Source organism: Sinocyclocheilus grahami, unplaced genomic scaffold (genome assembly GCF_001515645.1).
Source record: "Sinocyclocheilus grahami isolate Dianchi unplaced genomic scaffold, SAMN03320097.WGS_v1.1 scaffold511.1, whole genome shotgun sequence".
In the NCBI taxonomy this organism is placed as follows: Eukaryota; Metazoa; Chordata; class Actinopteri; order Cypriniformes; family Cyprinidae; genus Sinocyclocheilus; species Sinocyclocheilus grahami.
Genome location: NW_015505690.1, coordinates 677,598 through 689,801, shown reverse-complemented (window position 1 = coordinate 689,801; position 12,204 = coordinate 677,598). Strand labels below are relative to the sequence as shown.

General features: G+C 36.4%; 1 protein-coding gene across 1 annotated transcript in view; it reads right to left on the bottom strand.

Moving 5' to 3' along the window:
* Window positions 1–12,204, bottom strand: part of asap1b (ArfGAP with SH3 domain, ankyrin repeat and PH domain 1b) — an 86,767-nt gene that overhangs the window by 12,622 nt on the left and 61,941 nt on the right. Inside the window, exons 15-21 of the mRNA XM_016237326.1 lie at window positions 10,017–10,104; window positions 9,712–9,760; window positions 8,414–8,577; window positions 6,155–6,288; window positions 2,974–3,065; window positions 2,644–2,830; window positions 85–170 (exon numbers count right to left, since the gene is read on the bottom strand). Of these exons, the coding sequence (XP_016092812.1) occupies window positions 85–170; window positions 2,644–2,830; window positions 2,974–3,065; window positions 6,155–6,288; window positions 8,414–8,577; window positions 9,712–9,760; window positions 10,017–10,104 (800 nt within the window). The remainder of the gene's footprint in view (window positions 1–84; window positions 171–2,643; window positions 2,831–2,973; window positions 3,066–6,154; window positions 6,289–8,413; window positions 8,578–9,711; window positions 9,761–10,016; window positions 10,105–12,204) is intronic.

The window sequence follows — 12,204 nt, the reverse complement described above, 5'->3', positions numbered from 1 at the left end:
TCCAAAATACTGAAAATTGATCTTAAAAACATGGCCAGGAGTGTGTCCTCCCAGTTTTTGTGGTTATAAGCGGATGTTCCATACCTGTTCTGGACGAGGAAGTCGACCAAGTGCAGTGAGGTGTGGTCAGCTGTCTTCACGGCGTAGTGCAATGCAGTCTCTCCTCCTTCCTATAACACAGAAGCACACATTTAAAAAAAAACATTTGTTAACCCATTTACTCTCGTAATAACTGTCTCTTGACTTATTATGAAGGATAACAAATAAAATAATGAAGACAATCTATTATTTCAATTCAATTCAAGTTTATTTGTATAGCGCTTTTTACGATACAAATCGTTGCAAAGCAACTTTACAGAAAATTAAGTTTCTACAATATCTAGTAGCAGCTTATCAGTGGTGACTGTCAGTTTATGTACATATGGCAGAAATGTACGGAAAAATCAATTTAAGACGTAATCAAACAGACGATGAACACTATTAACAGCAATTATTATATGATGCAATCAAACTTATAGCTAAATTTGGTAGTTCTGTATGTTGTTTCAGGGTTGGCATCATCTGAGGTCCTCTGAGGGGTTCTAATTCACTAATTCTGTGTACTAATTCAATTGTTTTTTTTTATTACTTATTTCAACTTATATCAACTTTTAATTTTTAAATTGCAATAAAAAGAGAAAGAAAAAATCTGTTTATTAAATAAACTAAATTTTTCTTATTATTATTTTTAGCAGCCCTCCTTAAACATATTTATACATAAAGACCACAAAAATATTTATATAAAATATAGCAGGACATAGCTTTTTAATAATAATAATAATAATAATAAATGTTTTTGAGTGGCAAACTGGCATATCAGATTGATTTCTGAAGGATTATGTGACAATAAAGACATGCAATAAAATAGAAAACAGTTATGTGAACATTTTATAATATTTTACAATTTTACTGTATTTTTGATCAAATAAAATAAATGCAGTGATTATTTTTTTAATCTTACTGACTACTGAATAGTAATGTAAAATAGCAACATCAATTGTGTTATGTAATGTTGATGAAGATCCACTAAACTATCTGGCTAATAGTGTCTCTGACATGGCCATGGTCACTGCTTCATGTTTGAGGAGTCAACAAAAGATAAACCAAAGTCAGCTCATGCTCGGGCCAGAGGCTACATCATAAAAAGTGAAACGAAGATCATTTTAGATGTTTTTGCGACTGCACCCACTCAGAAGCATCTGTTTATCTCTGAGACGGTGGCAGCATTACCAAAGTCATTAGAATGAAAAGTCTCTCAGTTCGGAAAACTGGGAGAAGATCAAGGCAGAGGATTCAAGTCACGTTCAGCATGTCTGCTTTCTGATATTCACCAGACCTCAAAATCTATGCTCAAAGACTCTGATGTGTATGGGTCACTCATCCATCATGTCATGTGATAGTTAGTGTATACACACTCTGTACCTGTGGACTTAGGCCCAATCCCAATTCTACCCCTTAGCCCTTCCCCTTTCCCCTACCCCTCCGTTTCGAGCGTTCACGTGAAGGAGTAGGGGTGTCTCAATTCTCTTTTGGTTGGAGGGGTAGGGGTAGGGGAAGTGCCAGACAGCCCTTCAAACGAAGATTTTTCGGGACCACACTTCAAACGAAGGGGTATGAATTATCTCAGCGTAAACCGGCTTCAGGGGCAACATGGCTGCCCGAGCTAACAAAAAGACATAAATGTAAGCATTTTTGGCATTAATAAAGATTTTAACGAAAAGTAATCATTTGTTTTATGTTATATTCAATCGTGAGTTCATATTTCACATGTTACTCAAAGAAATGTTTGCAAAAAATCGCTAATATTTGCTAACTAACGTCATGTCATATTATAGACTGCACGATAGTGCCACAACATATGTTCATGTCTGATCAGGGCGATAACCACCGTAGACATTGAGGGGGGCTAATAATTAGAACTCGCCAAACCCTCTTCTCAAATATTGCCAATTCGAGAGAGAGAGAGAGAGAGAGAGAGATGAAAGATGCGTGCATGCGCGTCTCTCTTTTTAGAGTGAGTTTACTTAAAAAACAGCGATTTTATCCTCTTGTTGCTGGAAAATATAATGTAGCGATTCAGTATTTAAACTGTTATTAATAAAAGTCGCGGGGCAGCGTTGACAAGTTTCTTTTCTCCTGGATGTGTGAGCTGCGCGATCTCCAATATATATATATATATATATATATATATATATGTGTGTGTGTGTGTGTCAGTAAGCAGCGCATTAATAGAATGGTACTTATTATAGAATGGTAATTAAAGGCTCTAATGCACACCAGTATAGGTGTGTGTATTGTAGGAGCTAGACGACATATGATGATGTGTTGACGGCATAGTAGTGGTGTCCCAATTCTTAGGGGAATATTTTCACCCCTACCCCTTGACACTCTGTTTCAAGGGACAAGGGGAAGGGGTAGGTGCAGGGGTAGGGGAAGGGGTATAAAATAGAATTGGGATTGGGCCTTACTATCTCCTCCTAGAATGCGCAGTATGTTTGCTTTCAGGGACCACTTAATTTTTTTAATGAAAAATGAAATGGTGAATGAAAAAGTGAACCTATTTTCCCACTGTCCTAGTTACTACACCAACATGCTGTCACTCACCTGTCCTCCTTCAGGTAGTGGTTCCATAAGCTCTACCCCCTCAGCATACACCTGGATGAGAGCTAGTAGGTCATGTGACCTGACGGCTTCAAATAGCTCACTCATCTTGGCTGCTGCTGAGCTGCAGGTTTTTCTTGCAAACTTATGATCTACATACTTAGCATTGATAAACTCCTTACGAACAGTCCTAAGATCGAATTAAAAGACAGGGATTTCAAATTAATATCCAAAACATTAGAAAATGTGAAAACTAAAATATAATATAATATAACACTGGAAAACTAAAATATAATATGATAATTCACTTTTACATTTGCCATGCATACTCACATGCCACTAGCAGGAGTGGGTTTAGGAGAGGGGCAAGGAAGATTTCCCTCCATTATTTCATTAAAACTACTGTTTCCCACATTCTTGGCCAGCTGAAAGCAAAGAATAGAATAAAACAAAATAAATTATGCATAAATTATAATATATCTAATACTTAAAAATATGATTAAATAAATTAATAATCATGAAATATGTAGACAGCCATGGCTCCAATGAACTTACCCCAAATTTTCTATATGAAATATGTTTTTATTGCTATACTACAGTGTTGGGCCAAGGTCTATTTTTGTGTTGCATTTTAAGCTTGGCCTGTAATAACATGCATACTAGGAATGGTAAGATTCACCAATTTGCATCGGTGCATAGGCATAAAAGTTAACGATACAATGCATTGATTTAAAAGAGTGTGCATCGGATACAAGTTGGCACTGTATTGCGATGCATTGTTTTAACATATTTGCATTGGCAACAACTGATTTATTTATATATAATTATTAAGGGTGTAACGATTCACTCATTTTATCGATGCATCGATTACAAGCCCTGATGATGCATATGCATCGATCTTGAAACATGATTTTTGAATCGTGAATCGCCGATTTCGGACAGTAATCGATTTAAAACGCTAAGAATCGAACGAATCGCGATTTCTATAGCGATTCAATGCTTTCAAAATACATACACATTCAATGACTACAAGCACGAATTAATGGAGACCTTGAACATCGCTCCACTAACCGCCTGTGACTGTCACAGGATTGCGCTCGCGCTCCGTTCGTCTCACTGACACATTTTTTGAGCAGCTGATATGTGATCACACCTTGGTACTCGTGGCCAGTAATGCTAAAGTGAAGTAGTTTTACGTTTCTGTAGTTTTTCAATGGCTCTCGGCATCTTACCGACGACATTACCTGAGCAGTCGAAAGCTGCGTATTTATTGCATGGACGGAGCAGAAATGTAAGTGTCTAAAGCATACGCACAGTTCCACTGAATGATAAATATGTTTTAACAATGTTGTTGAACCGAATGTAGGAAGGAAACTGTTAAAATAATCACAGCATTAACAACAACCTTGAAATAAGAGCGCAAGGTTTATCTGATAATCAGACGCATGAAAGTAGCGTTCGTTGCTTTAGCAAACAGACACTGGGCACGTTTTCTTTCAGAATCATCATTTGCCAATGGAGAGGAAAAGTTAAATACCATAGCATTTTATTTTATGAAAATGAGATAAAGATGTTTTCGCACTGAAAGAGATTTGATCTCGTGCTCATAGAACTTAAGGCGTGCCAGGCTATATCTGCAGCTAATCTGAATAAAAAGCAGAATGAACCAATGAAACGTTAAGACAATAAACACAATAAATAAATACAATTTATGAATGATGCAGTGCTAATTGACATATCATTTATTACAGTACAGAAACTATAAAGTATATTTTCTACCTTATTCTGTGCAGAAAATTGAAATAATTGTTTGTAGTATATAAAACGATCATAAAATTGCCATTAGGAAAAAATTATGGATTACAAATGATTGATTATTGTCCAGCAGTGTATTTGATTTCTTATAGCAAATTCAAAGTAATAGATAAGAAAATAATTCCTTGTAAAAAAAAAAAAATTATAATTATAATAATACATACATACATAAAATTATTGTTTGACATTTCTGTCCCTTCTGAAATGATGGCTACGCCCCTGGTGTGACAAAATGTTAGCCTATACATAATACTTTTAAAGCTGTTTTTTTTTTTTTAATCTTGGCTTACATACATTTTTACATATGCCATGTCATGCCATAGCATCATTAAACATCTAACAATGGACAAAAGTGTTTTTTTCCCTCTAACCTATAGTTCTGTAACCATAAAGGCTGCTGTGTAATTTGCCCCCTGACTAAGCATTTAAAGAATTTAGGGGAAGCATTTAAATAATCATGTGAATGCACTTAAAGAATGCAGAATCGAATCGTTATAATTGAATCGAATCGAATTTAATCGTTCTAAATTTGCAAAAACCGTTCTTGAATCGAATCAAAAACCTATGAATCGTGAATCGAATCGCTGTCTACCCAAAGATTCAGATGCGCTATACTTTTATTATTTAGAATGTGACCAATAATTTGTAACCTATATTTTATATGTAGAATGATTTCTCCTCTCTAAACTGTTTGTCAAGTGCGTTCTCTCATCACCACTGCTATGCGAATATGATGCATCACAACACTACGGAGAGAGAGGCGTGTCCTGAGAGTCACATAGAATATAGATTTACATGGCAGAGGTAGAGCTGCATCATCCACCAAATAATTATAATGAACCAAAAAAATTAAATCAAACTATCTGTACCATATTGAATTGCATAGCATCAGATTTTTTTCATTGCATCATATTGCATTGATTCGCATTGTGTTGAATCGAATCGAAATCGGATCGCACTGCATCGGTAGCTGCTTTATCTTTAATGTATCGTATCTTTGGCTATGTATTGAGATACACATCGCACCAGTCTCAGTTATGGAGATGCACATCCCTAATGCTTGCATACATATCATATTGACGCATTTACACTTGGCTATGATGCTTCTTGCATGGCAAAACCATTAAACCATTGAAATAAAAAGAAAGTTATTAATACTTATATACTATACTAGCTTTTTTAAAGAAGAACTTTTTTTAGTCACATTTAGTAATTAAGTAATCTGTGTTATTATTATTTATTTAGTTTTCATTTATATTTGTTTCAGTGCTAGAGTTTATTTTCCAGTTAGTAATGTATGGCTTTAAATTCAATTTGCCAAGCCAACTTTTCAAATTTTCATTTAGCTATGTTTTTTCATCTGATATTTATATTTTATTTTAGCTTAATTTCAATTCACAAAAATGTTTTAGTTAATGATAATAAAAGGATATTCATAAGAGTCTTGCACATACAAATGTAATTTTACTTGATACATTTTATTGTAGTAAGGACAATGAAGCATACAGCGGAACTTTAGCTTCTTTCGCTTTGGTTAAAGTTTATTTGGCTACATTTTTTATTTTGTCACAAATTAATTTGTGATCAAACAATAATTGGCATACCCTCTGCAGTACTGACACACAAACCCTATGGATCCCCAGTCAAGACCCATGCTATACTGTGTTTAAAAAGAAAATGTTTGCACTATTGAACACACCAAGAGTTCAGAGGTTCCCAGTTTGTCTAGCTCCATAGACTGGATGCGTGAGATGTGGACGCCCATCTCCCGGTGAATGCCTGAGCATTCGATGCAAGTCAGGATTCCAAGGTTAGTCGACAACCATTTGGGATCTGAAAACATAAAAAAAAAAACATGAAGAAACAAGGAAAAGCAACAAACACATTTTTACCACAAGGGGTCCTCGTTGGACTCATAATTGGAATGTTCTACAAGATGGAATGGTAAATACTGAATGGAGTTTAATTTAGAGTGCCATGTTATCGGTGTTTGAATGAGAATATGACATGAACTGTTCGTGTGTTAGCGTTGGTGGCAAGTGTGGTTGTGGCTCCATGAGCTTCAGTGACGTCCCCTGAGCAGAACCAGTGACAGGGCGTCAAAGATAAGAGGACACACACATACACAGCAGCTAAATATAGATTCAGGTCTTCTCCAGCAGCTTTCTCTGCACGATCAGTAAATACCAGATGTACTTGTAGATTATTTCTTCTCCTCCAGACACAATCAGTCAGCATCAAATGCATTCATTCATCTGTCTAAGAAGCGTTTCATTAAAGCAACCTGTTTTCAAACAGACTTGCTCGTGCAAGGAGTCATGCATCTTGACACAGATTAGAATGTTTAGCTCTCAGCTGAGGAGCTGAATAACAGCTCAACACAGCTCAATAAGCCTCTTACACAGTCATCACCTAAAGCTTCCTAAACTTCATTTATAAGCCCATGAATCAATGAGTCAGTTCACAAGAATGGTTCATTTTAAAAAAGGAATATGATGCAACTATGATGCATACTCATCCCACATAGTCTATGCCAGAGGTCCCCAACCACCGGATCGCCACCCACTACCGGGCCGTGGAAGAATTGCAACCGGGTCGCAAGAACGTTTTGGGGAAAATGTGTATAGATATGACACTCTGTTATTTATTTATGTTAATGGTTGTTCTAATTATTCTGTATTTTCATTGTATGCGATTGATATGGAGTAGAAATTTGACAATTTCATGTTAAGTAAATGAAAGATTGCTCTGATCTGTCACATATTAGGAGTTAAACGGATCGCAGTTGATCCGTAATGCGTACAGATGAGACCCTACCGTTCGGTGCGTACGTGATTCGCAGATTAATTTGCCAATTTACAGGTACAAGCAATTTTAAACCACAAGAAGGAGAATCGAAAGAGATCTCAATTCGTTACTCGCACGCTGTTCTCGCACACAATCAAGGCACGCACAAGCACAGAGACGTGTTTCAGACAGCGCGGAAATAACCGAGTTGCGTATACACATAAAATTAGACCGTCAAAAACCCTTCACAGCATTGCCATTCTCTGTGCTTTAAATATTTTTTTTTCTTGCTTACCCATCTAATGTTATTATAATACTATATAATAGCTATATATATATATATAAACCACACAGTACATCTTAGCAACCACACAGCAATGTAGCAATACACTAACAATCTCCCAGCACAGTTGTTGTACAACAACATAATCCAACTTGCATGTACTCTATTCAGACTAGTGCATCTCATACATAATGAAATTAAATGAAAGGACCGTTCACATCAATGACGATAGCTATATTAGTGTCCACACCAACGTTAACATTTTTGTTTATTAATGTTATTGTTATAGTTGTGATGTGGACTTAGAATTAGAACAATAAGAACTTAATAGTTATTTCCCTGGAACGGGCCTTTATTCTCACACGACTGGTCATCTAACAGTAAAGCATCAAAAATCTTTTCGCTTGTAAACCTGACTGGTAAAACTGTACCATACAGCTGGTAAAACTGTAATAACAAATTAAAACAATTAAAAAGGTCCCAGGGGGCTTTCCTGGGCCACATCTCTATCCTCTCGCAGAGAGAGAAAACAATGAATGTGAAAGAGGCTGATCAAATAATCCCTGGAGCAGCAGCCACCCTCTCAGAACTTTCAGCACAGCTTGCATGAGCCAATTACATAAGAGAGTGATGTAACAGCGCTCATCTGTCCTGACTGCCTGATCCTCACACTCACACTCACACTCACACTGCTGCTTCATCAAGAGAGAGACTGATTTCACTGGTAATGGAGTAAGAGAAACAGAAACAGGGATTCAAAAAAAAAGAGGACAGATTGAGTGGAGAAGAGACCTGAGAGGAGAGAGTCAAATGCGGCAGAGTAACCTTACCAGACAGACAATTGTATTGTTATTTTCTTTTTAGACAGACAGGTAGACAGATATGCACCTGGAGCCCCACAATCACAGCACACTTCATTTCCGGGCATGCGCAGTACATCATCTATTATGGCTTTAGTGAGATCTTCCAGCCCATCATCTCCTCCACCCTGCTCTCCTCTGAAGGCCATGTTAAGCGCCTCCTCCTTACTGTTAGTTAACACTGAGATCCATCTGTAGAGGCAGAAACACATTAACAGAACAACACAAGAAACACTCTCCTTCTTTTTTATTTAGAGTTTTATGTATTAGGAAAGTGAATAATCTTTTAAAATTTTAATTGCATGATAACTGTACACAGTTGCTACTGTAAACCCTCTAAACTTAAATTGCTGCTTCTGATTGGTCCATTGTTTTAAAACTGACACTGAAGTGCTGCATAACAAAAGATGGACAATTTATAAATTGACAAGCTGTCTTAAAACACTCTGCTATGTAATGCTGAAATACCAATGCCCCAGCCAGCCGGTGAATTACCTTAAAAAACAACAGCTAAATGCTAAAGCAACATTTAAGCCCTTGTCGCAGACCCTTATTCATTTTTCTGCTTTTGTCTCTTTGCCATTGTTTCTTAAATAAAAGATTTTTCAAAAAATGGACCGATTCACTGAGCTCAAAAGCATGCCATGCCTCCTTCTAAGCTAGATGATGAGATCAGCTTTTGGCTTTTAAAAGAGACTCCAGTCAAAGTCGAGGTGAAAGGACTGCAGGACTGATGTATAAAGGGGTTATAGGGCCTCATTCTGATCAGCCTCTGTGCTTTTAAGAGCCCTTTATAATGGCTGTAAAATGGCTCAGTCAGGGAGTTCTGTGATGGACAGCAGGGAGCTCACAGCAGTGTAGGTAAGAAGCAAAGCCAGTAGTTAAAAATACTTAGACATGCTATAAGATGGTAGATGCTTTTTTGTGAGAATGTTTGTATCTAAAGGAGTCTGGGAAATGACATTGTGGTGTTAGTGACCTCAATGAGTAAGTGCCAACTTAAAACAATTGAGCACCACGTCACAGACTTCTCACCACACGGACACGCAAAAACCATCAAGCAAACTCTTTAGATGAGAGTTCAAATCTCAAACTCTTTTTACGATATTAGTTTTCCATAAAAATAGTACAATCTAGTCACAGAGAAGCAAAGTTGTCTTCACCGCTAGGCAGATTGCTGTAATTGTTCATAAGGATATCCCATAATCAGCATATACTGTATATAATTCTTAGCGATCACTCCATTCACAGAGAAGTTATATTACAAGTTTGTGACTTGCAGATGCAAAGTGGTAAAAAAACAAAAAAAAACATAATAAGTCTTACATCATAAATTCCTGCTCATCTTCGGCCTGGAAGTGATATGTGCGGTTATCTGAAACATATGACAAATACAATATGAGCCATCTGCATAAACATTAAGTGATTTCCACTAATTAAACACCAGAAGATAGTATTAAAATCATAAAATACATTAATGGTGCAATAAGACAATTATTTAAAATTAAGTTTGACAAATTTCTTCCAAGATTCAGTATGGTAAAGTAAACAAACATATTATACTAAGCTACTAAATCACTCATGTGGTTTCCCACAAAAGAAATTATCCCTGTTGGTGTCTGTTGACTCACGGGAAATGAGATCGAAGCACTTCCTGTCCTCAGTGCTGGGCTTGACCTGACATGTGAGCAGGTTGAGTTTGACAGGCTGCCTGTTTGACTGAAACGAAATGTGACAACAGGAGAAATGCTTGACTACTTCATATTCCTGCTATAACATCCCAAACAGTGTTGAAAAGGTTTTAACTAGAGCTTTCAAGTGATTTAAAATTTCTAATGAAGCTAATTCAAAGATTATATATTATTGTGTTAGACAATCATCTATTACTAGCCTACAGCCCACAGTTTTTAGTTTTTTTTTGTCAGTCTGCCTGCAGTACTTTCAGAACAGAAAGTACTCTTGCACACCATCTGCGCTATATTTTTCTGGTTTATGTACACACTAGACAGCTATCTTTGTTTGAGTCTAATTTTTTTCAGCATCTCATACTGCATTTACCTGTAGTAGCAAATGGGTCAGAGTGCATTCGTTGCATTACTAAATGAGTAGAGCTTTTAAAACAATAAAACACATTTTTAAACACTAAATTAACATTCCTTATTTTTTTTACAAAGAAACAATCTTCACAAAGCACTTGGTAGTAGCTTGCTAAGTTTGAGATTTGACTGTAAGAAACCTGATATAGGCTCAATCGCACAGTGATGTGGATACAAGGCAGGCTAATGACTGAACAAAGGGTGTTAAGAAATGCAACACATATGTTTGCTACATAACACTGGTCCAGATTGTTATGAATATGGTTTGACTTGACAATGAAATGTGAGACAGAGGTTATCAAGAGGGAAAGTGACATCATGGGGGAAAAGATGAAAATTGATGACATGATGTAGAGGGTGAGGACAAGACCTGACACTGAGACAGAAAGAAATGATAACAATGCTGACTGGTAGTGTTCAGTTAAATAAAAAATGTGGTCACATTTTACATTGCTCAGCAAAATTTTGTGGGTGAAATCTAGTCATTTTGATTTGTTGATTTGCCACATTGACCATAAGAAAGCTGCTTGGTTTGAAAGTGACTTCTGTGTGAGCTGTGCTTCATGCATCGCTGAACTATTGGCAATGGACTTTTAGCCTGCAAAATGTTGCTTATTAATGTGACTGACTGTACTGATGTTTAGGAGTGAGTGCGTTTAGGAGTGTAGTAAGAAACTAAACAGGCCACAACTGTTATAAAGTGAATGGCTTCCGCATATAACAGTCAGCATAGCTGAGAGAAAAGTGTTTATTATGTTTGAAATATGGATATTTTTCTTACAAAAATGCATTGATTCGCTACAGGAGGCCTTTATTCATGCCCCGGAGCCATGTGAGGCACGCTTTATTATGGATGCGTGCACTTTATTTAACGGGTTTTGGACTGTTAAACAGAAACACCCGCCTACTGCAATGATAACGCTTGGAATAGCCAGGCCAATTCTTAATATAACACTGACTGGATTCATCTCAAAGAAGAATGTCATATACACCTAGGATGCCTCGAGGATGAGTAAAACTTTTTATTTTTGGGTGAACTAACCCTTTAAAGCTAGCGTAGGCAGTTTCTGCTTTTACAACATATTTCAACAGGTAAAAGTAGATTTCTTCATTAAAAGGTCCAACATATTAGAAACACTTTCAACTTGAAGTTTAGCTTACCTGTCAAGATTAATTCTGCAAGTTTGTTGTATAGATTGAAACCCAAACATTTCATCAAATTCTTCAATCTTGTAAAAACTAGAGCCCGACCGATATGGGTTTTTTTTGGGCCCGATACCGATATTAGGGAGTAAAAAAAGCAGATATCGATATATCGGCCAATATTCTTTGTGTATATTATAGTACAATACCAGTCAAAAGTTTGGACACTTTCCCATTCGTGTGTCCACACATTTGACTGGTACTATATATAGAATACAGTATATACATAAACAGAATATATATACATAAACACATTTTTTTGCACTCAAATGTGGTGATCAAACACTTATAATATCGTGACAGAGATACGTAATGGAGGCAGGGCATTTAACAATTTAACAATAAACTTTATTATCCAAAATGAGTCTGACATCAGTGCACTGAACAGTAAAGTTGAAGTTTATTCAACTTTAATTCAATTCAATTTCATTCAACTTTATTCTGTTAAAGTTTATTTCACTTTGAAACATTCATTCATGGATTTGCGCTACTGTCTTCACACACAGACGAAACTTACTAG